Source organism: Neophocaena asiaeorientalis, unplaced genomic scaffold (assembly GCF_003031525.2).
Source record: "Neophocaena asiaeorientalis asiaeorientalis breed wild unplaced genomic scaffold, Neophocaena_asiaeorientalis_V1.1 scaffold484, whole genome shotgun sequence".
NCBI classification, from domain to species: Eukaryota; Metazoa; Chordata; class Mammalia; order Artiodactyla; family Phocoenidae; genus Neophocaena; species Neophocaena asiaeorientalis.
Genome location: NW_020171830.1, coordinates 2,651,288 through 2,678,837, shown reverse-complemented (window position 1 = coordinate 2,678,837; position 27,550 = coordinate 2,651,288). Strand labels below are relative to the sequence as shown.

The 27,550-nt window shown below is 48.2% G+C and overlaps 2 protein-coding genes across 3 annotated transcripts; both read right to left on the bottom strand.

The window, feature by feature from the left end:
• Positions 1–7,040: 7,040 nt before the first annotated feature.
• On the bottom strand, positions 7,041–18,241 carry MYOZ1 (myozenin 1). 2 transcript variants are annotated; one of them, XM_024740904.1, is made up of 6 exons: positions 18,167–18,241; positions 12,471–12,561; positions 11,366–11,544; positions 9,153–9,399; positions 8,608–8,773; positions 7,041–7,551 (listed from the first exon to the last, which is right to left on the bottom strand). In XM_024740904.1, the coding sequence occupies exons 2-6, from the start codon at positions 12,541–12,543 to the stop codon at positions 7,320–7,322; spliced, it is 897 nt and encodes a 298-aa protein (XP_024596672.1). In that variant the 5' UTR covers positions 12,544–12,561; positions 18,167–18,241; the 3' UTR covers positions 7,041–7,319. The 2 variants fall into 2 exon arrangements, with proteins under 2 accessions (XP_024596672.1, XP_024596663.1); XM_024740895.1 differs by lacking the exon at positions 18,167–18,241 and adding an exon at positions 13,730–13,817.
• Positions 17,545–25,592, bottom strand: SYNPO2L (synaptopodin 2 like). The gene is made up of 4 exons (XM_024740885.1): positions 25,488–25,592; positions 24,121–24,272; positions 23,175–23,689; positions 17,545–19,709 (listed from the first exon to the last, which is right to left on the bottom strand). The coding sequence occupies exons 1-4, from the start codon at positions 25,590–25,592 to the stop codon at positions 17,545–17,547; spliced, it is 2,937 nt and encodes a 978-aa protein (XP_024596653.1).
• Between the last annotated feature and the right edge of the window lie 1,958 nt (positions 25,593–27,550).

Here is a 27,550-nt window from a genome sequence, read left to right as displayed (position 1 = left end):
TCAACATGGAGAAAGCCAGTTACATAATCAAAAGAGAGGTTATCAAGGATGGAACCCACACCTCCTGCAATGGAAGCCTGGAGTCTTAACCACTGGACCACCAGGAAAGTCCCTGTTTTTCTTTAATTAACAATGATCTTTTTTTTTTTTTTTTTTTTTTTTTAACAATGATCTTTTGATGTTCCTACTACGTGGTTTCTTGCAAAAACTCCTATATATCCTGGCTCCTCCCTTACATCTTCAGAGCAGTCCCTCAGAGTCACCTGAGAGGCTGTCTTCCAGGCTTAAGTCCTCAGCAAGTCCGTCAAATAAAACGTTAATTCTCAAAAAAAATAAATAAATAAAAAGAGAGGTTATGCCTTTGCAAATTTATACCTACAAAAGAGAGTGAGAAATAATTGTCAGAAAGCTTGTATCTGTATATTGAAATGAACAAATTATTTTTTATGCCTGAATTGATGCCACTGTTTTCACTAGAAATAAGAGTTAACAGCATAGTGATCCAAACCTGTCTCTAGAAAACAGTCCTTGAGACTCAGAGAGTAAATGTTTTGCCTCTCAGTGATTTTTAACTCCCGGAAGACTCCTTTTATTTCCAGATTGACGGATATTCAAAACTCTTTGTCTCCTAAAAATAAAACTGCATCCATTTCTTAAAAGGCAAACAACCTGAAAAGCCACACTTTCGGAACACTAGGTTTTTATATTCAAGTAACTAAAACTATCCCTAGTGTTCAGCCTTGTGCTGCTGCAGTAGAAACACTTTTCTTAGTTTTTAAATTACATTCGTGGAGGATTTAAATGTCGTACTGTACATTCTTTCACTGTATGATCTAAACTGATTTTACACCGCATATATAATTTCATAAGTACACCGTAAAGGAATTCTACACTTGAATGAAACTGGAAAGAAACGTGAACTTAGCACACACCCCCTTCTTCCAACTCGATACGCACATCTTAGGTTTTTTTTTCTCAAGAATTTCTCTCTCCCGCCCCCACCCCACACTTTATTTCAGAGCAGCATCATTCATTATCCCACTCACCACTACCGAAAGAACCTTTCCAACTATACTATTTCACCAGGACCCTCCTTTCACATCTCAGAGTCTGTGGGGGATTTCTTTGGAAGGGGGGTGGGCGGTGAAGTTCCGGGACGCCACCATTCCCGCCATGTCCTATAGGACCCAGGTCCTAGCGCGCAGTCCCCGACCAGCCTCAGGCGGACCCCAGGAAACTGCGAAGGTCTGACACCGCACCCCCCATCTCCGCCAGGGCAAAGCAAACCGGGCCCAACCTCTAGGCTCCCATTCAACGTACCCTCCTCCTCGCTGTACCCCATTTCTTCCCACTTACTTTACCCAATTCTGAGTCCCCATAACCATCTTGCTCCCAACACGAACACCCTTTTTACAGTCCGGGCCCTGCCCCTTGAACCCTTCTACACCCCGGTCCCTCCCCCTGGACCTCCCACCAGCTTCAACCCTCACAGCGTGCCCTAGTGCAGACACGCGCCCTGTCCCTATAGCTACTGGACCCGGGTCCTACCCCACACGTCACACTCGAGCCCGTATCTCCCGCGACCCGACCTTCCCCACCCCCCTCCCCAAGCGCTACCACACACACCCCCCAGCACCCTGTTACCTCCGGCCCCGCCCCCCTGAGTGTCGCACTCACAGCTTCTGCCGCCGCATCATTAACCGCCGCGGCTGCTATAGCTACAGGGAGCCAAGGCAACCAGCTCTCGCGACACTTTCCTCAGCTACGGCGAGAACGGCCGGGAAGAGTCTCTCGCAAGAAAGTAAATGAGTCAGGGTCGAGACGGCTAAGTATATCTCGCGATAGTATTGTGTAAAATGGCGGCCGCAAGGCGCTTAAGGGGTGGCCTGGAAAGGTCTGGAGGTGGGCGAGGGCGGAGAAGGATATGGAACTGGTAGGAGAGTCGGATAAGTATTGTAGGCAGGACGCAGGACGGTCTGGGATGGGGGAAGTTAGTATGATGAACCCTACACTGGAATAACTTGAGGTATGGGGCTGTCTTTTCCCAGTGCCTCAAACTTAAAGCAGTGTCGCCTTGGCTGAAGTTCAGTCTTCCTGGCATTTTCCTTATGCATACAGAGTAGAGACGGAGGGAGCAAGCCAGAAATTGACCTTTCCATCTCCTCCTTAACCTTTCTTCAGGAAACTTTGATTCGTTCTTCCCCTGCTTTGGTTTGTGAATGGTATTTGACTTAACAGAAATATTTATGTTTATACACTGGTGCCCCGCCCCCATCAATTTGCCCAACGAAACTAGGAAATCAAAGTGTTTTGTTGTTGTTGTTTTTAGTCGAACATTATTACAGATGTTTGGCCTTGAATGTGGAAGGGGGCCGCATTGGTTTGTGATTTGAACTTTGCAGTTGTTGCTTGCCACCCTGTGGGCACATCCTTACTTGGTGACTCTCTCAACACTTAGTTGTAAGGGCTTTCTCTCTGCACTCAGAGTAGGATCTGGAACAGACGACAGACATGTTAGGGGAAACACTGACTGAAGCTGCCCACCCTGGCCAGGCAAGATAGTAGCCACTTGCATGAGTCATCTTACAACAGGAGGTCCTGGTAAGGAACGAGGAACTAACAAGCTACCACCAACCGGTAGAATTCAGGAAAGGTCAAAATGAAAGAGGAGACACCAGTCCATATGTCCTACCAACATCCCAGAATCCTCACTGGAATCTGTTTTGTCTGAGCAGTGCGCGCACCACCAGGAAGGACCCTGAGTCAGAATGATTGGCCAGAGACAACCCGGAAAGTAACCCCATTCCCGTAAAACTCGAGACTGCAAGCCACGTGGCAGAGCAGTTCTCCTGGGTTCCCTTACCCTGCTGCTATCTGCCTGGGCACCTCTTCCCAATAGTCTCTTGCTTTGTCAGCACGTGTGTCTCCTCGTACAATTCACTTCTGAGTGTTAGACAGCAGCCCACCCTCAGGCCCTGGAAGGGGTCCCCCTTACTGCAACAGCTATATAAAGAACGTTGTTCAGTGAGAGTAAAACAGAGGAGAACAAATAAGGGAATAAAAATAATAAATGGAGAATTCAGTTTCTTCTCTCCAATCCCCTGAATACCTCTCATAGTCTAGACCAGTGCTGTCCGGTAGAAACATACTGTGAGGCACATCATGCAATTTAAAATTTGTAGAAGCCACATTTTTTTAAAAAGTAAGAAAAATAAAATTTAGTTATTCACTTAACCCAACGTATTCAAAATATTTCAACATAATCAATATTTTGAAATTTTTAAAAATTTTTATTGGGGGTATAGTTGATTTACAATGTGTTAGTTTCTAGAGTACAGCAATTTTTTTAATATTTTGAAATTATTAATGAGATATTTTACATTCTTTTTTTCATACTGAGTCTTCAAAATCCATTGTTTATTTTTACAGAGCATCTTAATTTAGCCTAGGCAAATTTTAAGAGCTTAATAGCCACATGTGGCTAGTGACTGCAGCATTAGACAGCAAAGCTCTAGACCCTATACCAGGGAATGCATTATCTGGATGACTTTAGGGGCATAGTATTATGGGCAGGTGGTTTATGTAAAAGAAAACCTTGAAGTTGCTAACTCAAACGGCTGCAGAGTCTAGGTGGGTAACAATAAAAGAGATCTGATGTAAAACAATAGGTGGTAGTGGGGACTTGTGCCCACTGAAGAGTGCAAGTGAAACAGGAGGAAAGGGGACAGGGCACAACCTTTGAAAGAATGACACAGCCTAAGGACGGGACATAAACTGATTAGAACCAAATGGGTCCAAGATGGCGGAGAAGTCAACTTCCACTAGACCTTGAGCCTCAGTATACGCTCACTGTAACACATCAGCAAGTTAAATGACACACCCAAAGGCACCATGACAGTGGCGGTGCCCACTGTCAAAAAGTGGGTGGTGGCTCAATTCCTGGAAATGCCCACCCCTTCCCAAAATAGCTGGAATACTTCTCCCACTCATTGGCCTATGAAATTACCCACCCCTGTAAAAACTAACAACCCCATACCCTGGCGGCCTTTCTTACCTTGTGAGATGGCCCACACTCTGTCTGCAGAGTGTTTCTCTCTAAATAAATCCACTTCTTACCTATCACTTTGTCTCTCACTGAATTCTTTCTGCGATGAGACATCAAGAACCTGAGCTTCATTAAGTCCTGAAACCAGGTGTGTGATCTCATTTGGAAGACTGTGGGCTTTGGTGGGGTTCTGGCACGCATGTTCAAGTCCCAATCTGAAGTGCATGGTTTCACAAGCTTCTATCTAAAAAGAGTTTTCCTGCAGCCATTATGGAAAACAGTATGGAGATTCCTCAAAAAATTAAAAATAGAATTTACGTATGATCTAGCAATTCCAATCCTGAGTATCTGAAGAAAAAAAAATGTTAACTAGAAAAGATATATGATATGCACCACTGTGTTCCTTACAGCGTTATTTACAGTAGCCAAGATGTAGAAGCAACCAAAGTGCCCATCAGTAGATGAATGATGGGTATATATTTACAAGATTTCAGATATTCTGAGGTTGGAAAAATTAAGTTGCTAGGTTTTCAGAGCTGTTAACTATTAGACCCTGAACTTTTTTTTACCCCAACTTTAAGGGTAGGCATTTAATAATTATTTTATAGCTGGGAAATCTCTTTGTCACATGAATGTTGTTATTTGCTTTTGTACATCTGATGCCTGATATATAGTACCTAGTATATAGTAGGCACTCAATAAACATCTGTTGAAGGAATATAGTCCTTAACTTTTGGGGAGGGCTCACAGACTTTTTTTTTTTCAATTTTTATTTATTTATTTTTGGTTGTGTTGGGTTTTCATTGCTGCACGCGGGCTTTCTCTAGTTGCAGCGAGCGGGGTCTACGCTCCGTTGCGGTCGGTGGGCTTCTCATTATGGTGGTTTCTCTTGTTGTGGAGCACGGGTTCTAGGTGCTTGGGCTTCAGTAGTTGTGGCGCATGGGCTCAGTAGTTGTGGCGCACAGGCTTAGTTGCTCTGCTGCATGTGGGACCTTCCTGGACCAGGGCTCGAACCCGTGTCCCCTGCATTGGCAGGTGGAGTCTTAACCACCGGGGAAGCCCGGGCTCACAGACTTTTAAACATGAGAATCTCATAAAAGCTATGAAATCTTATCCACATCCTGTCTGTGCCCTGCCCATATTCCCTCAGCCTATCCTAGAGTTCACTACAGCTTTGGTAGACAAATCCTGTACAAGCCATAGCTTCCTACCTTAAACACCTGAGTTATCTCCTTGCCTGGAAGTGCCAGCAGAGTTAACATTCCCCTTGGCAATCCGTAACCAATGAGAGATGGGATTTGGTAGCTAAATATTCCAGTTACTACTGGAATAGTAGTAGAATTGCCTCAGTGAGGCAATTCTGAAGTATGTTTTACTATAGTGTTTCTCAAACTTTACTAACACTTAAGAATCACCTGGAAAGATTAACAAGACACAAATTCTTGAATTTGCAAAAATTTTTTTGGCCTTGCTGCGCTGTTTGCAGGATCTTAGTTCCCCCAACCAGGGATCGAACCTGGTCCCTGACAGTGAGGGCGCCAAGTCCTAACCACTGGACTGCCAGGGAATTCCCTTGAATTTGCACTTTTAACCAAGCTCCCAGGAGAAAATGTTGCTGCCAGTGCATGGACCACACTTTGAATAACATTTTTCTCAGAGAGTCTCTAGTGAGATTCAGCCCCAGTTGCTGGAAGCACCTTTTTTTTTTTTTTTTTTTGCAGTACGCGGGCCTCTCACTGCTGTGGCCTCTCCCGTTGTGGAGCACAGGCTCCAGACGCGCAGGCTTAGCGGCCATGGCTCACGGGCCCAGCCGCTCCGCGGCATGTGGGATCTTCCCGGACCAGGGCATGAACCCGTGTCCCCTGCATCGGCAGGCGGACTCTCAACCACTGTGCCACCAGGGAAGCCCAGGAAGCACCTTTTTGGCCTTCTTCTCATTCCCTTACACTGCTTGGATTCTGGGACCACCTCCCAAACTTACTACTTGCATCCAAATCTTTGTTTCAGGGTCTGTTGTGGGGGGGAAGCCAAACTATGACAACTCTTCTTAGAAAAATGCACATAGAAATAGAGTTTAGTGTACTAGTTTAGAGGAAGTATGAATTCCCTGAAATTTATTTATGTCATAAAGGAAGGTGACCAGGGTAAATGTCATATGACCCAAGTTCCATGAAAATTGAATCAGTCCAGGCAGTCTAGGAACCTAATATAATCATTAATGGCTCATGGAGTTAGCTGAATTCAGCCAGCTCTCCTCAGAAGTTATTTTTCCAGATCTGCATCAAACTCTGACTTTGTGGGACATAAGAGTAAGTCTGGGACTCTAAAGAAACCCCATGCTTGAAGTTAATAAAAACAGTATTGTTACTCATTCCTATTGGATTCTCATGGTTTCTTCCCAATCATAGTGCTTTCTGGACACAACTGCAGTGCCCCTATGACCCTTAGATCTTTTCTTGATGTGCTCACAGATGAGCCAGGCATACTATAACTGCAGATGGTTTCGCCCACTTCCTTCTGGATTCCAACATGGCTCCCTATTCTATTTCATCCTTTTGGGAACCTGTAACCTTTGACATATATTCCTAAGCTCACTCTCGTGTCATCTGGAAACTTTATGGCATGCTCTCATTCTGTAAAAATTGGGTAATCCTGATTATCCCAGTTTCTAATCAGCTTCTTAAAGAGAGCTAACGCCAGGGTCACCAACGCCTATTTCCTAAACACAGCACACAATTGCTGCTTAGCTTCGCCCACATATGGGCCAGCACATGTGTTTGTCCATGATTATTTGTCTTATGTACTATTCAATAAGTATGTCTTTGTATACACCTATGAATGTGCTTTGGCAGGTGCGGATGTGGGTGTGGGTGTGTAAGTAATCAGGTCAGTCTTGAAGTCTGAATAATGGATGTATGGTATTTTACTTTAATTAGTCTGTGTGCATTGTTAGCCTCAATTTTCGTCTGCCCTCAAATATCAGAGGAAGAATGAGTTCATTTCCTTGAAGTTTATTAACTGTTACCGAAGGCAGAGAAAATTCCATAAGAGAAGGTTCCATACAGAGCAAGTGGAAGGGGAGCTCTGAGTTGGTAAGAAAAGATGCTTGGAGTGGGGACTTGGAGTGAAGGATGGAAAGGCAGATCTCTCCTTTCTGTTTCTCTCCATTCCCACAAGGATACTGGATTTTCAGTGGGGGTATCTTGCTCAGCATTCCCTCTCCAAAATGGAACCAGAGAGGGGAAACTTGATACAAAGTAGAGGTAGAAACACCTCACAGCTCCTCTGTTTCTCCATCCAAGGGGATGCCAATATCCACGTTGTAGTCTACAGGCTCCCCGGAGCTCAGCCAGGGAATAGGGGTTCGATTGAAAGAAGGCCTGTTGGAGAGGTTCTGGTTGTAGAGGACTAGGGGTTCACTCAGCAAGGGCCCCAGGTCAAACTTGGGCATCTGGAAGGTCATGCGTTTGGAGGCCTTCTCATATCCACCATAAGGCATTGCTGTCCTGAAAAGGGGACACATTATTTAATTAAAAACCAGAACAAAAGAAAGAGTTTTGTCAGTGAGATGTTACACTGTTTTGAGGATAGGGAAGTCTGTGAATTCTAGTTGCAGATTGCTTCTGCACTCCTTATTCTTCTTCTCCCTAAGTACTCCATTCCCCCTTCTGGTTTGCTTGTTTCCCCAAAGCTAAAAATGAGAAAAGTAGTCTAGTGTGTACTAGATAGAGAGTCTCATGGATAGTTGTAAGCCAAACCAGTCACATTTTCAGAGAAATTTACCCCAAACACTATAGACTCAAGGGTCTGAGGTCACCTTAAATTATAATGACCCCCTCAAAACCCCTACCCCACCTTCAGTGGGTAGTGCGTGCCCTGGATGAGAGGAATTAACATTTCCTGGAAAATCCAGGCACCTTAGGACCAAATGCAAAAGCACTTCTCTAGGGCTTCCCTGTCCTGTTTTCACACAGTCTAGAGAAGCCCAGTTCCAAAAGGATAGCTACTTGAACCTTACTAAAGTAGGGTATAAAGAAATAGAATCTTCAATAGTATAATAACTTGCTGTGGTGCATAACCTATAAAAATTCTGAATCACGGTGTTGTACACCTGAAACTAATATAATGTTGTAAGTCAACTATACTTCAATTAAAAAAAGAAAAGAAAAGAAAAATAGAATTATACTATAAGGACAGTAATGGAATTGTAACCTTGAATGAAGGGAGCCTCAAGAAGCCTTTAAATGTGTAATATATTATTCCCATTTCACAGTCAAGGCAACCAAGGCTCAGAAGTAGGGTGACTTTCCCACACAGCTATGAACAGCTATGAACATAACTATGAACTAAAATTCAGATCCTGCCTCCTAGCAAATTTTTCCTTCATCATACCATGCTGTTTCTCTGAGCTAGAGTGAAAAGACCAAAAGCCTTCAATTGTGGCCCCCAAATTCCTCCCATGCCTCCTCATCCCCCTGAAACATTTGAACCAGTCTCCATTCCAACTAAGGGCATGTTGCCATACACTGGAATGCATCAGGTTCCTTCCGCATCCTCCTTACCTGTTGAAGGACTTATACTGAGGGAGATCAGCTTTGGCCCCGTGGGCCAGCAGGTTGATGCCAAGTTCCACTTTTTGCTGGGAGTCAACCCCCATGGCTCTCTCCCATGGGGAAATATAGGTCTTGAACACAGTGATATGTTTTCCTTCTCCACCTGCCTGGTTGTCTGGCAGCCATGGGAGAGAAATAATAATAAGTCAAATAATAGCAGTTAGTAGCCAATGGAAGTTAGTCTCAGAGCCCTGCACTAGAGAAGTTGCTGGGGCCAGGGACCAAAGGTAAAACATCTTGGTGATTATATAAGGTTTGTGAAATAATGACAGCCTGGAGTCGGATTTGTGATACAAACTGAAAGGCTAGAAAGGTGACTGAGAGACAAGGCTTCTGGGTGGAATAGACACGTCTCTGTATCCTTATGGACCCAGAAAGTCCATCAGGCTATCTCAACAGGCCTCTTCAGCTTCCTACACCCAGTCTAGGCCTCATTCCTGGGTATTTCTCTGCTTTAGAGACCAGACACATTATTCTTGGGTGAGGATACTTGCCTAGTCCTGTCTCGCCAACCCCTGCAGTGCCAGCAGCTCCTCCTTGGCCAGTCTGGCCCCCAGGACCATCTGTACCCCGATATCCAGACCCAGGGCCCTGATGATGGTGATGCTCGTCAGAGCCATACTGTCCGGCAGAGCCACTTCCTCCTGCCTGGCCTCCACCGCTGCCCTTGCTGTAGGAGAATCCCTGGCCAGCTGTACCCAGCTGTCCCCCAACGGTGGGAAGGAACTTCTGGAAGTGATCCTGAAAAGAAAGGACAAAGTAAGGGGAAGGTTAGCAATGGGTATGGGGAATACCATATAGCAAGTAGGAGGTGATCAGAGAGAATGGACAACCAGAAGACACTGAATCATCTGAGACTCCCCTCTCCAATAGATGGTTAGCAGATAGCCTGACTGAGAGAAATTAAACTCTCCTTAAGGGATACAACCCCTATGGCTCAGTTCGAATTACATCTAGGATGGGGGCAACTCATTCTCCAAAATCCCCTTTCCCTCCTTACCAAGGCAAAGAGGACCAAGAGTTCTGCTCAACTTAGGTTTGAGAGATTGGAGCTGGCATGGAGAACCCAGCCTTAAGTTAAAGAACTAGAGAGATCTCTGCTCCTCCCCTGCATCTTGTCTAACAGATAAAAGTCTCTTCTCTCTCTTCCTCTTCCTTTCCCTTTCTCCTCTTGGTGCCTGTTGGACCAGGACTTCCTGACAGTGAAACTGTAGTGGGTAGGGGGAAGGGAAGCCCAAAGGGCAACACTGGATCCATCCCCAAAGCCTAAAAATAACCCTGCCAACTCCTTCAGGAGGCTCTCCTGGCCACCCACCGAACACACCCCCATGCTCCACCCAGTGTAACCAGACACAGGCAGGGGGAGGGCTTTTGGCCTCCTAAAGTTAGATATGACCGGCTCAGCATTTTTATTCTGCTCCTACATACGGGCAAATGGCAGACACTCCTGCCCCTGGCCCCATGTAGGCATCTATTTTCACTCTCCCCTGGCTGCCCAGGAAAGGTGGAGGGGGAAGAAAGGAAATGGAAGCGATCCCCTCCTTCTCAGCTGAAATATCTTGTGCCTGGTCCCTCTCCAATCTCTTCTTCTCTTCGGAGAATGATCCTGACTAGGAGACGTAGGACCTTAAAGCATGGTTTCGGTCCCCACATCTGTGGTCCTTATACTGACCCTTTAGATAAAAGAATGGCTCAAGAAGAGATGGTTATAAAAATTCACTTACCTCTTTCTACGGTTGCCAGATTTTGCAAAAAGAAAAAATCACAGGACACCAGTTAAATTTGAATTTCAGATACACAATAATACGTTTTTAGTATAAATATGCCTAAGTATTGCATGGGACATATTTAGATATGAGAGTATTCGTCATGTACCTGAAATTCAAATTTAACTCGGTGTCCTGTATTTTTTAATTTAATTTTCATGTCCCAAATATTTCATGGGACATACTTATATTAAAAAATTATTGTGTATCTGAAATTCAAATTTAACTAAGTGTCTTCAATTTTTTTTTTTTTTTGCCATGCTGCGTGGCTTGCAGGATCTTAGTTTCCCAACCAGGGATTGAACCCAGGCCCCTGGCAGTGAGAGCACCGGACCACTGGACCACCAGGGAATTTCCTAAGTGTCTTCAATTAAAAAAAAAAAACTTATGTCCCAAATATTGCATGGGACATACTTTACTAAACAATTATCTGTGTATATCTCAACTTTATTTTTTTAATTGAAGTAGCATTGCTTTACAATATTATATTAGTTTCAGGTATACAACATAGTGATGAAATATTCCTATAGACCATACTCCATTTAAAGGTATTATGAAATATGGGCTTTATTTACTGTGCCTACAATATATCCTCAGTAGCTTATTTAGTGTGTATCTCAACTTTAAAATATAGGACTGGGCATCCTGTGTTTTATCTGGTAATCCTATCTTTAATACTTAACTATACTGGGAAGGAGTTTTCTCCTTGAAGGTGTGGACTCCCTACCCTGCCTCACCAGCTCTAAGATACAGATTTAGTTTCAGAGGTGGGCTGTAATTCACCCTGGAGCTATTGGGGGCTCGCTGTATCTGGGGGGTTAATGAGATTATAAATTAGCTGGGAGGGGAGGTTGGTCATATTTTAGAGACTCGGGCGGGGCCTACCAAGAAGCTGTCAAAAGAGGCACGAGGCTTTGAGAGTAGTAAAGTTCTGAACTCACCATTGAGCTGTCAGAGAAGACATCAGGGTGGTTTTCATAGATAAATTTCTCCACCCGCATCTGCCGCAGTTTGAACATCTTGGAGCCCCGGTTAGTGAGTAGCGAGAGCTCCTCCAACATCACATCCCTTGGGACGCTGATCTTCTTGCCCAGGTTCAGGCCCGAGCTCTCCTGTCCACCTTTCAGGGAGGTGGGGAGGCAGAGGCAAGGGAAAGAGGAAAGTAGGGTTTTCTAGCTCCAAATGAAGCCGCCATCCACAACTAATTAAGTGTGTGTGTCCCAGCAGAGATCACTGAGGGAAGCAGACGCTGTCTGTGATGTCTGATCAAATTCTGTCTGGTTTATGAGGGATTTTGATTTCCTGGGTTTGGAGTTGGAGAGAATGCATGGGAAATGGGGTGCAGAGTGAGACAGTGGGGATACTAGAATGGGGTGAAGACGGTGAATGGGGTAAAAGGTATGGGGTACAGGGCAAAAGAGTAAAGAAACATCATAGATGGAGGTCATTGGGGAAACTGTAGCACGGGGGAAAGCCCAAAGCCACCTCTAAATATATACTCCTATCTTAACTCCTTTGCCTTCTCTTCCCCTCAGTAAACTGGCTGCAAACGGCTTCTAGGTATTGATTGGGAGAGCTCTTCACATGCTGTACTCCTACCGCCCCCAGGAAAAATGCCTGAGCAATTTTCCATTTTAAGTGCCTATACGCGGCTCCTTAGCTCTGGGGAAAGAAGTAAGGAAATTAACCATTTATTGAGACCTTACTCTGTGCCAGTCTCCATCGTACATATTTTCTTCTCAAACATACCTCACTGACCTGTGGGTCCTGTTGTCTTGGACCTGTGCTGGGTAACATGGCATGGTTGTTATTGTCTCAGATTACAAGGTGAAAAGGGTGGAAGGGTGAGTAGTCAGTGTTGAATTCTTTCTTCCTTTCCCCCCTTACCCCTACCCCTGCAAACCTCACCCCCACCCCAAATTCCTCTTGTCTCTCCTTATCTCTTCGCCTTAAGACACATATAACCTTATGATACTTCTGGGGCTCATGGGCCAGAGACACTCTCAATAAGAAGTCCCACACTAGGTAGGTGCAAACATGCCATACCTCCAGTGAGTTCCATGATCAGCTTGCTGGATTTCCGCTTCTTGTTGGGGGCAGGGGTCCCTGAGAGTGGCATTGTGGAGGTGGATGGAGCCTGGATAGGGTGGGAAGGAGGAGGTGAAGGATGGACAGGGACTGCGGTGAGTGTCTACAGTAAGGCACTGCTTAAGGACTTCAGGGAGCAAAATTTCATTAGATTTTTTAAAAGAAGTACATATTTCTCTAAAAGGTGAAAAACCATTGCTTTAGGGCTTCTCTTCTTGGGAAGCAGGGCAGAAAGTATAGATGCACCCCTTGCCCCTACCTTCTACCAACCTCTTTTCAGCTGTTTTACATAGAGCTGGTATAGGGTTTAGGAACACAATATGTGTTAGGAGGGCCTGGGGGTAAAACAAACACATTACTTACAGGTCAGGTAATGCACCCAGGTTTCATTGGTTTGGCATGACTTGAAGCTTTTATTTGTACGGGGCTCCCAGACTGGGATTATCATTGCAAACTCTGGCCTCTCAGTCTTCCCCAAGCCCCAGAGTGGGGTGGGGGGTGGGGGTGGAGCAGAAAAAATGTTCTGCCAGGGTTGAGGAGATCCAGCCAGAAACATTCTCCATAGGATGGAGAGGTTATTGCCCCTCCACCGGGCCAGCTGGATCATGGCCTGGGAGGTGACAGCAGTGCTCCCACTCCGTTTCAGTCACTCCCCACCCCCCAGACCTGGAGTGGAGAGGGAGGTCAATCTTGATGCATGTCAATTCAGCAATATCATAGCAGTGGGGAATTCAGGAGGACAGGAACATAATCATAGGATCTGGCAGTGGAGGGGGACAAGCTGGGAAAAGATACAGATTCCAGCCCCTCCTTAACAGAAGTTGGCACTCAGCGAAATGTCTTCTGCTGAGTCCTGTCTCACAGCACATCTGCGATTCTACTAGCTTAGTGGGGTCTGCTGAGGCCAGAGTCCAGGAACTGCTAAATAGATTCTCCCCATACCTCTCTCAGCTCCAACTAGGTTCTTGTTTTCCATCCAGCCTCAGACCCCCTTCTCATTCCTCCAGTGCCTCCCCCAACATCTCCAATACCCCCACCCTCTTGGGCCCTTCTCCTTCCAACTCTCTGTGGCTCCCCTGAACTGGACAACTGGGAACTGAGTACAGATGGAGGAGGGAGGCAGCTCCCCCCAGGATCAAGGGTCACTATTACAGACACAGACACAGCAGTCAGCAGAGTGGGCTCCAGCCCCTCTGACTATAAAGCTGGAGACTTACCGGCTGCTCAAGCGGTGGTCAGCTCTCCCTGGGGTCCAGCAGCTTTGGAGGACTGTGCTGCTGTGACTAGAGAACCCGAGCTGGGCAGGCGTGGGGGCAGCACTGGCAGTGGGGGAGGGAGGGTGGTTATTAATAGAGACGATGAGCGCAAGCAGCTCAAATGGCACAGGGGTACTGAGACCCTGGAACCAAGATCCCATCCTCCTTGCCCAGAGGCTCAGGAAGGGGAGGAAAGTCCTTTGGAATTCTCTCACGAAGCTGTCTGAGCCAAGGATCAGTCTGCCCAGGGACTCCTCTTCTTTGGCACCTCGAGGCTGAGATCCAAAGAAGCACTCAGGGAGAAAGTGAAAACTGAGAGGGAGAGAGGAAGCAGGCAGCAAGTGGTGAATAAGAATTCGGAGTGGGAAAGTGAGAACCAGGAGAATGTGTCTGGAGAGCCATTCAGAGACAATCCAGGCTGGAGCTAGAAGGACATGTGGGTGCATTTTGGGGGTGGGAGGGTTTAAGATGCTATGTTTCGGGAAGGGAATTTCTGTTCACAATGGAACTGCCCTTTGAAAGTTCCTGGATAGGCTGGTCTTTCCTTTGGGAGGGCCAGATTTTGGCAGGATAAGGGACCAAATTAACCAAATCCAGTAGTTAGGCTATCAGGGATGATGTGGGGGAAGACTTGACCAGTTTCTCCCTTTTCATCCCCATTTGCTGTTCGGGTGCTCAGTTTAGCCTGCTCTGCTAGATAGATGTCACTTTTTTAAAAAAATTTATTAATTAATTAATTTATTTTTGGCTGCATTGGGTCTTCGTTGCTGCACGCGGGCTTTAGTTGCGGCGAGTGGGGCCTACTTTTTGTTGTGGTGCGCGGGCTTCCCATTGCGGTGGCTTCTCTTGCTGCGGAGCACAGGCTCTAGGTGCGCAGGCTTCAGTGGTTATGGCTCGCGGGCTCTAGAGCGCAGACTCAGTAGTTGTGGTGCACGGGCTTAGCTGCTCCGTGGTGTGTGGGATCTTCCCGGACCAGGGATCGAACCCGTGTCCCATGCATTGACAGGCAGATTCTTAACCACTGAGGCCGCCACCAGGGAAGTCCCAGATGTCACTTCTACCTGAAGGGGTACACGTAGGCTTCTGACCTGCCAGGGCTTTACTCTCTGAGGCTCCTACTTGGGATTTTCTTCAAAGGGAGCACACACTCCATAGGATCTGGACTGTCCCATTCACACTGGTCTAGAGAAGCCTCTGGGAAAGGGCACAAGCTTGAGAGCCCCCTCCAGGGAAACCTGTCATTTGCTCGGCACCTTCCTCGGTAGCTGCGTGAACATCCTGGATCCTTCTCCATCTTCTGCTCAGGTTTTGTAACCAGCTGCTGTACCTCTGCTGTATCCACCACCCTGTTGTGGCTGCCTTAGGAAGTGTGCTTTTGTAGTCCCCAGAATACCTTTCTGTCCCTCTGTGAGCTACCTACTCTTCCTGACCATGTCCTTTTCCCATCCTGAACTTCATAGGTTCAGGTTAGGGGCTGAAAGTTTGCCCTGCTCCCCTCTACTTGGCCTCTGCCCAGACCAGTTTAGCCTCCAGATTCCTCATCTTTTGTCCTTTTTCTCCATTCTCTCCTAACCCAAAGAAGCAATTAGATGAAAAAACATAAATAGCAAAAGGTGATTTCGTCATCATTACCATCCTCCCCTCAAAAACCAACCAAAATTTTTGTCTCTTATGATTGAGTACCTAAAACTACCTAGTGAATGAAGACAGAATATTTAGCCTAGGCTCTCTGAGCCCTTCCTTTGAAATTCTGAGAGGCTGCATATTTGGGAGAATCAGGGTCATGAGCCTGGTTATTGGCACAAATCTGCCCCCTGCTGGTAAAACTGGGGCAACAGCACTTCCTCTTCTCAGAAGTCTAATTCTAGCCGCCTTTCAGTGCCTTCTCGTTTTTATGAATCTCAATCCACGCTGATCCACCCTCTCTCTCCTTCTTCCCTCTCTCACCCCACCTCCAACTTCAGCCATTGCTTTCCCTTCATTTCCTCCAGGGTGTTGGGAAAGCAGGGCCTTTCCAAATTGTCTAGGTTCTGTAAGCTGAGGCCTCATCTGAGAAGTATGGAGCAGGGGATGGAGAAGGGGAGAATCTGGAGAGAGAGAACTGGGGGAGTGATGGAGGTGGCTACACTGGATTAGGACAGAATTGGTAGAGAAGAGCAAAAGACCAGGGGGTGAAGGGCAAAACAGTAAAAAATAGGAGGGTAGGAACTGAGAAAGAGGTCAGGAATCAGGAGATCAGGGGAATGAATTAGAGAAGATGAAGGGGAGACCAGGATTTAGGCATAAAACTAGAAGAGATGACAACAACAGAAGATGTGGGGCATAAGTTTATTCTTGTGTACAAACCAAAGTACTGTGACTCACACTCAATACGCAAAGGAAATTATCAATTTCCAGATCAAGCAGCAAGCGTGACTGGTGGTGGTCATGGTGAGAGGGGAGCCCATATCCCTCTAGGATCAGAGATCAGGACCTAAGCTGGAAAGAAATAAGAACTAGGGTTTGAGGGATGGGGTAGAACTAAAAAGAGGTTTTGGCTCTGGGTGTTTCCCTGCCCTTTCTCAGGCAGTTATGACAAGCTGCAGAAGACAGAGAGACAGATTCAAAGGAGGTAGCACAGATACCTGTCTTTCAACACTCAGCACACACTCTCACATACCTCCACCATCATCCCCCTTCACTCTAACAAATACATTCTTCTCCCTCAAATTTCTCCCCAATTCCCCTTTTGTGTACATGATTGGTTTCTTATTATCCAATTTTACTCTCTACCAACACTGTAGTCTCCCTCACCATGCTTCTCTCTGAGGCTCGATCAATTTCATTCATTTCTGTTCTGCTCCTGGTTTCTACCTCACTTTCCACATCATGGTTCTTTTCTCCTTTCTGTCTTAAATTCATGAGACAATGAAGCCAATGATTTGTTCATTCTCAGAGGACATTTTCTTTCTTTCTTTTCACTTCTTGGATGCTTTATTGCTCAGCATGGGCCTCTCCAGTTGCTAACTTTCTGAAATCCCAAGGAACAGAATTCTTAGTTCTACTCCTGGTCTAGCTGGTATAACTCAACCCATACAAACTGCCCTGGTCCTTCGAGTCTCCTCATACTCTATGAATTTCACCAGATGCTCTACACCTGCTACAGACGATGATCTTTAATGAGTCTCTTTCTCCCCACCAGACATTCTATGTGAAGATAACTGACTCTTCTTTCATTAGTGCGAGGGTAAGACCCAGATTGGGTCTTTATTTAGACGGCTTCTCTTACTCTTGCCTCAGACAGAAGAGCATATCTGTGTGCACGCACACACTTGCACACACACACCTAGGAAAATGCCAGACAAGCTTGGGAAAGAAGAGTGAGGAGCAGCAAATGATTTCGTGCAAATAGGGGTCAGTTCAGTCCCTTTGCTGCCTGTCTGGTGGTGAGCTTCTTGCCTGAGGTCTCAGTGGTAACTTCTCTGTCTTTCTCATTGACTGTTAAAACAAAGCCCACAGAAAAAAGCACAAATGTAGAGAAATGGAGACTAGTGGAGGAGTGTAGGTGAAGAGACAGAGTTAAAGACAGAAATCCAGGCAAGGAGCTACAAAGAGAAGCACAGACACCAAAGCAAAGATAGTATTATAGGTTGGAAAGCAGCAGGGAGGTTAGGAGTCAGGAGGAAGCTGGGAGATGGGACACCAACTCCAAAACTTTCTCTGGCAGGAGGGAATTTAGTAGCAACTTTAGGAACTAGCTGTTCCACCTCCCCTTGGTCCTGGGAGCTGTGCCCTGTTCAGTGGTGGCCCGCCCCAGGCCTCCACACATGAGCCTGCAATCCTGTTCTAGTAGCTGAGAACCGGGGCCTGGCTACCTGGAAGCCACAGGAGCTGGGGGAGGTCCCAAGACCCCTGGGAGACTCTGGAGGAGGGGCTGGGCTAAGGACAGGGGCTGAGGCCAGCTCTGCCCTCCAGATGGGCTCATCCAATGTAGTGGCTGCTCGGGGGGCAAGCACAGTGGGTGCCAGGGGCTCTGCAGTGGGCTGGGGCGCTGGAGTCGAAAATCGGCGGATCTCCTGGACTCGAGCAGTTTTGGGAGGCACTGAGGAGGTGGGTCCAGGAGTCGGGGGAACCTCATCAAAACAGAACATGGCACTTTTAAGTTGGTAGGGCTGGTGCCGCATGAAATCCAAAGCCTTAATGCCCTGCTTGGGGGCTGCCCGAGGCCCTTGGGATTGGATCTTACTAGGGAGAGTTCGGGCAGCTTGGGGGAAAAAGGGTGAGAGCAGTGGGTTGTAAGCAATTGGAGGTGGGGCACGGATATTGGGTGAATATTTCCAGGAAGGGGGCAGGGAGGGGGTAGGAGAAGGGCTTCTGGGCCGAGGGCCAAGGCCAGGACCAGGTGCTTCCACCACATACCTGTCCGCTCGGCTCTGACGCTTGGCAAACAGCTCCCCACCCCTGCCTTGAAGCCTTGGTGGTTCTGGGATTCCAGCTGAAGGGGCCGCCCCATTCACTAACCCATCGAGGAACCCTCGAGAAGGGGGCTTGGGAGCCACTGGGGGTGGAGTCTTAGGAGTCGTAGGGGGTGGGGTCTTGGGAGCCATTGGAGGCGGGGTTTTAGCTGTCACGTGAGGCAAAGTCTTGTAACTCCTGCCCCCCGGTGGCTGCATGAAGTTGCAGGCTTCAGCCCCGAGGCTCAGGGCATCCTCCTCTGGACAAGATTCCGCACCCCCAGCCCGGGGTTTTTCATCCAGGTTCTGCACCAACGATAGCAGCTCCGGGTTGGGCGAGTTCTTCGTCTCCTCATTTCCCGGCCGGAACATCTGCTTTCGGGTCCCCCGACGCCGGGCCTCCTGGAGGATGCCGGTGCGAGCAGCTGGCACGGAGATGCGCTTCTCCCGAGCGCTGGAGGGCTCAGGGGCTGCGGGGCCAGGGGCGGGGGCCTCTGGGCGTGCAGCAGGTCGCAGAGGCGCCGATAGGAAGATAGAAGCGGTGGAGGTCATGGCAGCTCCGCTAGCGGGGGCGGGGGGCTCTGGGGCTCCGCCTGGCGTAACAGGACGATTGGGGGCTGGGATGTATAGGGAGCTGGTGGCCGTCACGGGGCCGGAGGAGCGTGGGGTGCTGGCGGAACCGGGGGTTGACACGTGGCTGGGAACCCCTGAAGAGAAGCTGGGCAGAGGAGTGGTCCCCTGCGGAGAGGACAGGAAAGGCGGTGGGACGGCGCTGAGGCCTCCCAGGCTCTCATTTGCCCTCTTGGGAGCCAGGGGCCGGAAAATAACCGAGGTGGTACCTGGCCGCTGCCCTTGTAAGCCCGGAGTAAACGGCCTGGCTGACCGGTTAAAGATGCTTGGAGCTGGGGTAGAGGCTCCACTGCTAGGGAGGAAAGGTCTGGGGCTGGCTGCAGGGGCCGGCGAAGGGCTGGATGGGAGCACAGCCGCCTCTGGCAGAGCGCTTTGTGCCCGAGGTGGTGACTGCAGGCCCTGCCCGTTGAGCGTGGCGGCTGGACCATCCCCGGCCGGCTCCTGAGTGCTGGAGTCTGCGCGCTGGCGCTGCTGTTCAAAGAGTTGGGCCCCTCGCCCAGAGGCCTCACTCAGCTGCCCTCCCAGCCCCGGGCCCTGGCCCTCTGCTGCGCCTGAGCTCGGCCTGGCCAGCTCCATGTCCAGGTAGGGGCTGTCCCAGTCGGACTGGTTGGTGAGGCTGCGGGCGTCGGAGAAGGCCTCTTCGTCCAGCTCAGACTCACTAGTTGGAGGGACGCCGTCCTCCACCCCAGCGCCTGTCCCCGCGGCAGCCCCAAAGCTGACTAGGGTGTACTTCTTGGCTCTCTGCCGACGTTTCTTAAACATCAATACCCCCTTCGAGTGGGGGTTGGGGGCTGCGGTTAGCAGGGATGCAATCGTCCGGCATTTGGTCTTGGCCTCCTTCACACTTCTCTCTTGGAGGCTCTCTGCCCTTTGCAGTTCTGGGGAGAGGAGGAGGGAATGGTCAGTGAGCATCTTCTATTCCCCAAGGCTCTCACCCGCCCCCCACCCCCCACCAGCCAGCTCCCTCAGGCCTCCCACCTCTGGTCTTCTCACTGGCCTGACCCACAAGGTCTCTCCTGCCTTTGGCAAAGTCCTCTAACTTGGGGCCAGAGTGGAGGTGAAAGGTGAAACCAAGGACAGTTGAAGGGAAGGCAGAGGGTAGTTGGCTGCCCTGACACCACTCTGACCACAGCTCTCCTCCTATCCTCTCTTCCCTCCTATCTTTCAGGAGATTGCTCTTACCCACACCACACGCGTGCCTCCCCTGCTTCCCTCCATTCCTGGCTGGCAATGTGAGGCTGGGGTAGAAGGGGGTTTACTTCCCATGGCAGGCAAGGACATGAAGCAGGTCCCACCGTAAGAAAAAATAAGAAGGGGCACTTTTCTCCCACCAAAGAGACCCTGTTAGGGGACTTCTCAGAAAGTTTGGGACTTATCCCCTCTTCCTACCCCTTACCCTGTAATAAGGACACAAAGGATCCTTAGCAATGAGGATCTTCATTCATAATTCCACTATCATCATGTGATCCACATCATATACATTCATAGAAATAACTCCCACCACACATCACTTCAACAAGAATATGGCTCTAGGGAGAGGTGGCTATGGGCATATTTTCTCATCTGTACTTTTCTCTCACATCCCCATATACTCTAGCTTATATACATCCTAGTTCATATACACAGGTATAAATACACGTGTCCACACAAAAACATACATGCGTACTCAAGGTGGCCCTTCTTCCCAGAATTCCCCTAGCAGAGACACTGTCACTAACAGTTGGGACAAAATTTAAGTGCCTTCTAAATCCAAGGTGCTCCTCTGTGCCTCAAACCCCTGCTACTCACAGGCAGGGATGGCTTCAGATCTGAGATGCAGGAAAAGCCAGAGTGCTGCTCTCCAAGGAAAGCTTCCAGATCTTTAGGATATCTCAAAGTCACCAGTTGATACAGTCTCCTTTCCCCCAAGCTGAGGGTGGGAGTGGGGTGGGCTTCTTTGACAGAGCTGCCCCCTATTTTCCAAGCCTTCTGGGTAGAGAGCTCAGGTAGACACTACCAGGCAGGCACGCAAGCACTGTGTGCTAAGGGGAGCCAGGACAGGGTTTCCTGTGCCACGTGGGGCCTGGGAGGTGGAGCCAGGAAATGGGAACGCTGCCCTGCTGCTAGGACCCTGACTCGAACACAGATACTCTCCGATCCATGATCCCCAGTTCCTCCTGAAAAATTCTTGAAATTCCATCTACTTTCCACTCAAGATATCAAAGCTCCCTTCTGATTAGGGCTCTCATTCCACCCGTTCCAACGTTCATAGCACGCAATAGTACTGTGGACTAGAGATAGGCACTGGAGTCATAGTTTAGTTCAGATTTTTGGCTCTTGGGAGAGTTACTTCATCTCACTGAAGTTCAGTTTCCTCATCTGTAAAGAAGGATGATAACATAACGTCTACCTCATAGGGTTGCTATGAGGTTTAAGTGAGATAATGTAGGTAAATTTAGCGTTTAACCTAAGCCCCACTGTAAGTAATTATTACTATCAAAGCTTTCTTGACACTAGCTGCACATGTATCCAGACACTTTCTTGTTCACTCATATCTTCTCCCATGGACTCCCACATACATGCTTTCATGTATTCATAGATTACTCACACTTCTCTCTCACACATACACCCTCTCTCCATGAGTTTTCCATAGCTCATGTGGTCACAAACCCCTTTGACATGTGACCATAGCATCAGCCCATTCTGAGAAAAGGGCAGTGAAACTCTTAAGAAAGAAGAGGAAGGAAAAAAGGAGGAGGGGGTAAGGGAGTAAGACCTTTCCCAAAGACCTCCCTTCCCAAACTGTTGACGTAGTCCCCTCCATTCTAGATTCCAGAACTCTCTTGGCTGTGGGAGGGTAGTACCTGCATAGAACGGGTCCTGGAGCTCAGGAACTGGGCTTGGGGCTTTGTCGCAACTGGCTTGGCTGAGAGGCTCTTGGCTGATGGGCTCAAAAGTCTCCATGCCGAGAAAGGCAGTGTTGGCTGGAGCAGAACCAGTTTGAGGCACCCCCCACACCTTTTAAAGCCCCTTTGTCTTATCCCCAGAGCTGGTAGCTGAATGAGCTCACTGTGCTATTTTTGGAGCCTGGCCCCCTCCCTTCTCTGGGCTGCCCCACAAGCCCTGGTATGATGGACATGGGCACCTGCCTACCCTTCCCCCAATCCCACGACACTGGACAATGAGGTCTGCTTGGCTAAAAATATCCCTGAGCCACTCACTAACTACAGTCTCACCCAGCATGATGGGGAAGGGAGAGGGTGCTAAAATGAGAATTGGGGATAAGCATGAGATCGTGGGTGTGCATCTGGAATTTCTTTGTGGGACATGGGACACTCTCAGGGATGTCTGATGGTAAACTGTCACGTCCTTAGCCTCTATTCCAGACTTAGAGGCACAAAATTCTATGGATCAGGAATCAGAATAGTGGAGGGGAGGAACGAGAGATGAGAACTAGAGGGGTAACCCTGAGATTTCCAAGGTGACAAGAAAGGTCTCTAGAGGAGGGGTATGGGAGGCATAGGACAGGGAGAAAGTTCACTCTTAGACTTTGTTCTGTAGCTCACATCAAAAATAGTAAAGAGGGCTTCCCTGGTGGTGCAGTGGTGATGCAGGGGACAGGGGTTCATGCCCCGGTCTAGGAAGATCCCACATGCCGCGGAGCGGCTGGGCCCATGAGCCATGGCCGCTGAGCCTGCGCGTCTGGAGCCTGTGCTCCACAACGAGAGAGGCCACAACAGTGAGAGGCCCGCATACCGGGGAGGTGGGGAGGGGGGGAAGTAAAGAGCCTGAGATAAGTGGAACTGGCTTTTTCTGCCAGGGCCTACATTCTCGCCTAAGATAAGAAGCCAAAGATCCCTCTCACCACCACTTCCTAGAGATCTCATGACTATTCCATAGCCTCCCCGTCCCCAGGAACCCTAATGGAACTAGCAATGTCAAAGGTAGCTCTGATGCTATGCCTGCAATTAACACTGAAGAGTCCCTGTATCCCTGTCCTGCTTCCAAATACTCCCCTGACCCATGTCTGCACTCTGCCCTCACCCCGTCTGACACCTAGCAAAATCATAGCAACGACAAGCAAACCCTTCATCAATTCATGTCCCTTTCCAACTTTCCTACTTATCCTGTTCCTGGGTTGGGTTGAGCCCCCTGTACTTTTTTGTCACGCTAGTTCAAACAGCACAACTAATGGGGATCGTGAGAATAATTATTTTCCCCTCCTATCCATTACTCTTCTCCACCTGTCTCCAAGACTGTATCCAAGGGGAGCATAAGGTAGGTGGAATGTATGGTTATGGAATGTTAGATTTAGGGCTCAGATTGAAGGATCCTGACTGAGGAAAAGGAGTTCAGGCACTCACTGGCTTGTTTGGCCTTCTGAGTATAGGTGGTAGTCAGATCTTCTGCCACTGGGTGGGGAACAGGCCCCACCATAGGGATGAGATGAGGGCCAGGCCGGAGGGGGCCATGGGGCAACAGCAGGGCCTCAGCTGGGGGTGGCTGAAGGGTTGTCCCGTCCTCCCAAGATGGGGAGCTCACGCGGCTGTCATCCTGGCTGGGAGGGCCAAGGACACCAGGGGCTGGCTCTGCGGGGCTGTCGGACAGGTAGACCTCGTCAGGTGGGGCTCCTGGAGGGGTGGGCCTTGTTGGGCCTCGGCGGCGGGGTCGGCGGGGCTTTTCCTGGGTGGCTGGGCCATCAGCATCACTGTCTGTCTCTCCATAGTAAGCCTCACTGTCAGGAGGAGAGAGGAGGCTCCCAGGCTGGAGAGGCTGGGGAACTGGAGCACCAGGGGGCTCAGGACTCAGCGGAGACAAGGGTGACAGTGCCTGAAGCTCACCAGGGGATGGAGATCGCACAGGCCCCTCGTCCTCTACCCTGGATGGAAAAGATGACAGAACTTGAGAAATGAGCTGGATGACTGAGAGCTAGAGAGATCTGGAGGAGATGGGAGAAGGATGTAAGGAGAGAGAGGGGACTGGCATGTAGGTGAAATGGATGGGCTGGGAAGAGTGGAGATCTGAAAATGAACTGGTAGGCAAATCTGCTTGGCAGGCTTTGACTGGAAGTGGGTTTAAAGAGAGATGTGACGATAAATAGACAGGCAAAGGGCCTAAATAGGCCCACGCACCCACATTCAAGTGCTTTGGGAGGCATACACAAACATCTATACTCCAGCACAGATACACAAGCAGAAATGGGTACTTGTCAGTAGCTGAAGTCAGGCCAGTGAGACATAGAGCTGAGACAGGCAATGGAAGCCCTGGACTAGGGGGATGGGTGTAGGCTGGGGTGGGAGGGGTCCATACCGCCTGACGGTGAGGACAAGCTGATTCCCTGAGTCATCGATGAGGCTCATGGCTCTGGCATGAGAGAGGCTGGTGCAGGAAACCCCATTGACGGCCAAAAGCTGATCCCTTTCCCGGAGTCCTGCTCTGCCAGCCTGGCTCCGTCTTCGGATCTGAGAAGGTGTTGGAGGAGAGACTGTAGGTGAGGGAGGGCTCCAAGGGGGGAATAGAATGAAAGGAGTTAGGACAGGAGGGACCAGTGTGTGGATGGAATTTTACTTTACAGGGTAAGAAAGGATGGGGAGGGACAAGGGGTGACAGTTAAGGGGGGTCAATCTAGAGGGAAGAAGGTACAGATTTGAGAGAATAACACATCCTTTAAAGGGAGGTAGGGTAATCACTGAATGAAAAAGACGGGGAAAACTGCAAGGGGGGACGGGACGTACTATTGTAGAAACGGTGGTTATCCCCTCAAGATTTTCCTCCAAAGGAAATATCTATACTAGCCAACAGTTCTCTTCTAGTCCTTGGAGTCAAGATTTTAGAACAGTACTCCAGATTGGAGGGAGTCCAGCAGATTCTGAGGGATTGCGATTGTGTATGTATATGTGTGCCGGGTGTGCACACACATGTACATATGTTAAAGTAATAATAGTAATAGTGGCGATACATTTAGTGCTTACTAAATGTTAGGCACAGTGCCAAGCACTCTATGTGTTTTATTGAATTTAATCCTTAGAAGTTAGCACCTATGGAGTAGGCACTATCATTGCCTACATTTTATAGTTGAGAAAATTAAACCTGTGCTATGAAACCAAAATGGTAACAACTTCATCTGACAGGTCATATCTTGCCATAACCCTCCTAGCCTTAAAAAAAGTCTTGCCTAGTGAGAGAAGGGATCTGGCGTAGCGAAAGAGGAGGACTGAAGGCTGGGGCAGGGGCAGGGCAGGGCTGGGCTGGGCTGGGCTGCGTGAGAACCTCAGATCATCACATACCAATTTAGAGAGAAATGACAACCTTCCCTACATTCCTGGAGTTTGGAGTAGAGGCACAGACCCAGGAGAGCAAAGACTGGATGGCCAGCCCTGAGCCTCTGTTCCTATGTTGCCAGCCCTGGACCTCTGCTTCTATGAAATTGAGGCACAGTCTTCCTTTTTCTCTGCTCCCAGAAACCAGGAATTCCCTTTTCTAATAGCCCCCCACAAGAAGGCTGTGCTCAGACACTGCTCCCCCCGTCAGATCTGAGCATGCTTCCTCGACCATCTACCCACCCCCACTCCATTTCTTCACAGCCTCCCACTTCTCCCCCCACAGGCCACCACATGACTCTTCCCAAGTTCCCTTGGGTTCCCCTTTCCCTGAAACCTCAATATAGGCTCCCTTACCTTGGATACCTGTAAAGGTTTCCTCTGCTCGGCCCCCCCCTGAAGTCGGAAGCCCCAGGGGGCTCCCCCAGACAGTGTGACCAGCACCTCCTCCTCAGCACCCATCTCTCAGCTTGGCCTATGGCCTTCGGAGTTTGGACAGTGTCCCAGGGAGAGAAGTCGAGGTGCTGGTACCCCGTCCGGCCTGTCTGGCTGTCCTGCTTCTGCTGCCCTAGGCCTTCCACCCCACACCACACACCACAGGCAGGCAACTTGGCCCTGAGATCAGTACAGTCCAGCACACATGTCCTGTCAATCGAAGCTGTGCTCAAAATAGTTACCGGCTGTACTCCCCTCCCTCCCCAAGCTGTATTACTCCCAGAGCTAATTATAGTGAAAACTTTTGCCCTCCCCTGTCTCCCATTCTCCTGCATGAGCTTTTTACTCAGGACTCAGAGTACTAGCTCTGTGGGCTCTATAACTAATGTACATCCTTTCAGGGACTGTGCCTTCCCTGATAGGGTCATGGACTAATCCCAACTGCTCTCCTCCAAAGCTTATTCCAAAGTGGCAGCAGCAGGGGCTTCAATTCCTGAGCAAGGAATGGCTGGGTTTGTCCCACAAGATTGCAAGATCCCCAGAAAAAAGTACCCCTTTGCTGTATGAATTAACCTATTAATCAAAGTGGAGATCCATATCCCACTGCAGTGCTGGGTGCAATGTAGAGGAACTCTGTTCAGCCTGCTCCAGCTGAAGTGTTGCCTGTTCCATAAAGCTTCTCCTGCCCATCTCCTCACTCCCTACCTATAGAATTAATCCTTCCTTCCTCTGGGCAAAATATGTATCTTGTTCGTATTTCTATTATTGTAGTTTTCAGCCAATATTACGGTTTGTTTATATGCCTGTCTCCCTCCTAGATTGTGAGAAACTTGAAGGCAAGGACTGTGTGTAAAAGCCAGTCAACAGCCCCCAGAGCAATGACTGATGTAACAGGTGCTCAATGTTTGGTGAAATAAATTACCTCTTACAACACCTAGTTGGTCATGGAAAGGTGGGTAGAGATAGGTGTGCATAAACATGCCAACCCATGTTAATAATAAAATATTTAGTTATTTTTAGGTTTCCATTACATGAATATGCCCTAAGTTAAGAGATCTCTTTCTTTTAAACAACATAATATTATGGTGCTGTAATTATTGAAGGCTACAGAGGTCCCTGGAATAGCTGCTCTGATAGCATGCTAAATGCTGTTTGCCTTGGTGTTTGATGTAGTCATAGAAAGCACTTAGAATTTAGAGTCAGAACTGGACTTGGATTCTTGTTCTATCATTTATTAGCTGTATGACCTTGGGCAGTTACCTGACCTCATCAGTGAAAAGAGTATCTAAATATCCATTCACTCACTATTCAAACATTTATTGAGTGCTAGCTACATGTAAACCATTGTGCTATACCAGTGGCTTTCAATTAACCCTGCATATTGGAATCAATTAAGTGCATGTTGGAATAACCTGGAAAACTTTTAAAGCTACTGGCTCCCGAAAATAGGACTGTGTATATGATTAGATGATGTGTAATGACATTTTACATATTAACATGAATTTATATATTATACAAATATTATACATTATACAACTACTTTATACACACACACACACTCTCTCTCTCTCTCTCTCTCTCAGGCCCCTCAGCCTTAGGGATTCTAATTTTATTGGCCTAATAGCTGGTATGGCCATTTTATTTTTATTTATTTATTTATTTATTTTGGTATGGCCAGTTTAAAAAGCACTGCAGGTGATTCTAATGCGCAGCCAAGATTGAGAACCAGAGTGGGGATACAGAAACCAATAAAATGCAACATATCAGCCTCTATTCTCAAGAAACTATGAATTTAAACTCTACTACTTACTAGGAGTGCAACATTAAGCAAGACAGAGGATACCTACTTTCCTATGCTGACGTGTTAAATGGGATAAATTATGCGAAAATACTTCGCAGAGACCCCAGTTTATGGCAATTGCTCAACAAATGTTAGCTGAATTTCACAAATTACTAATCTAGACTAGTGGGTCTCAATCTTCAGT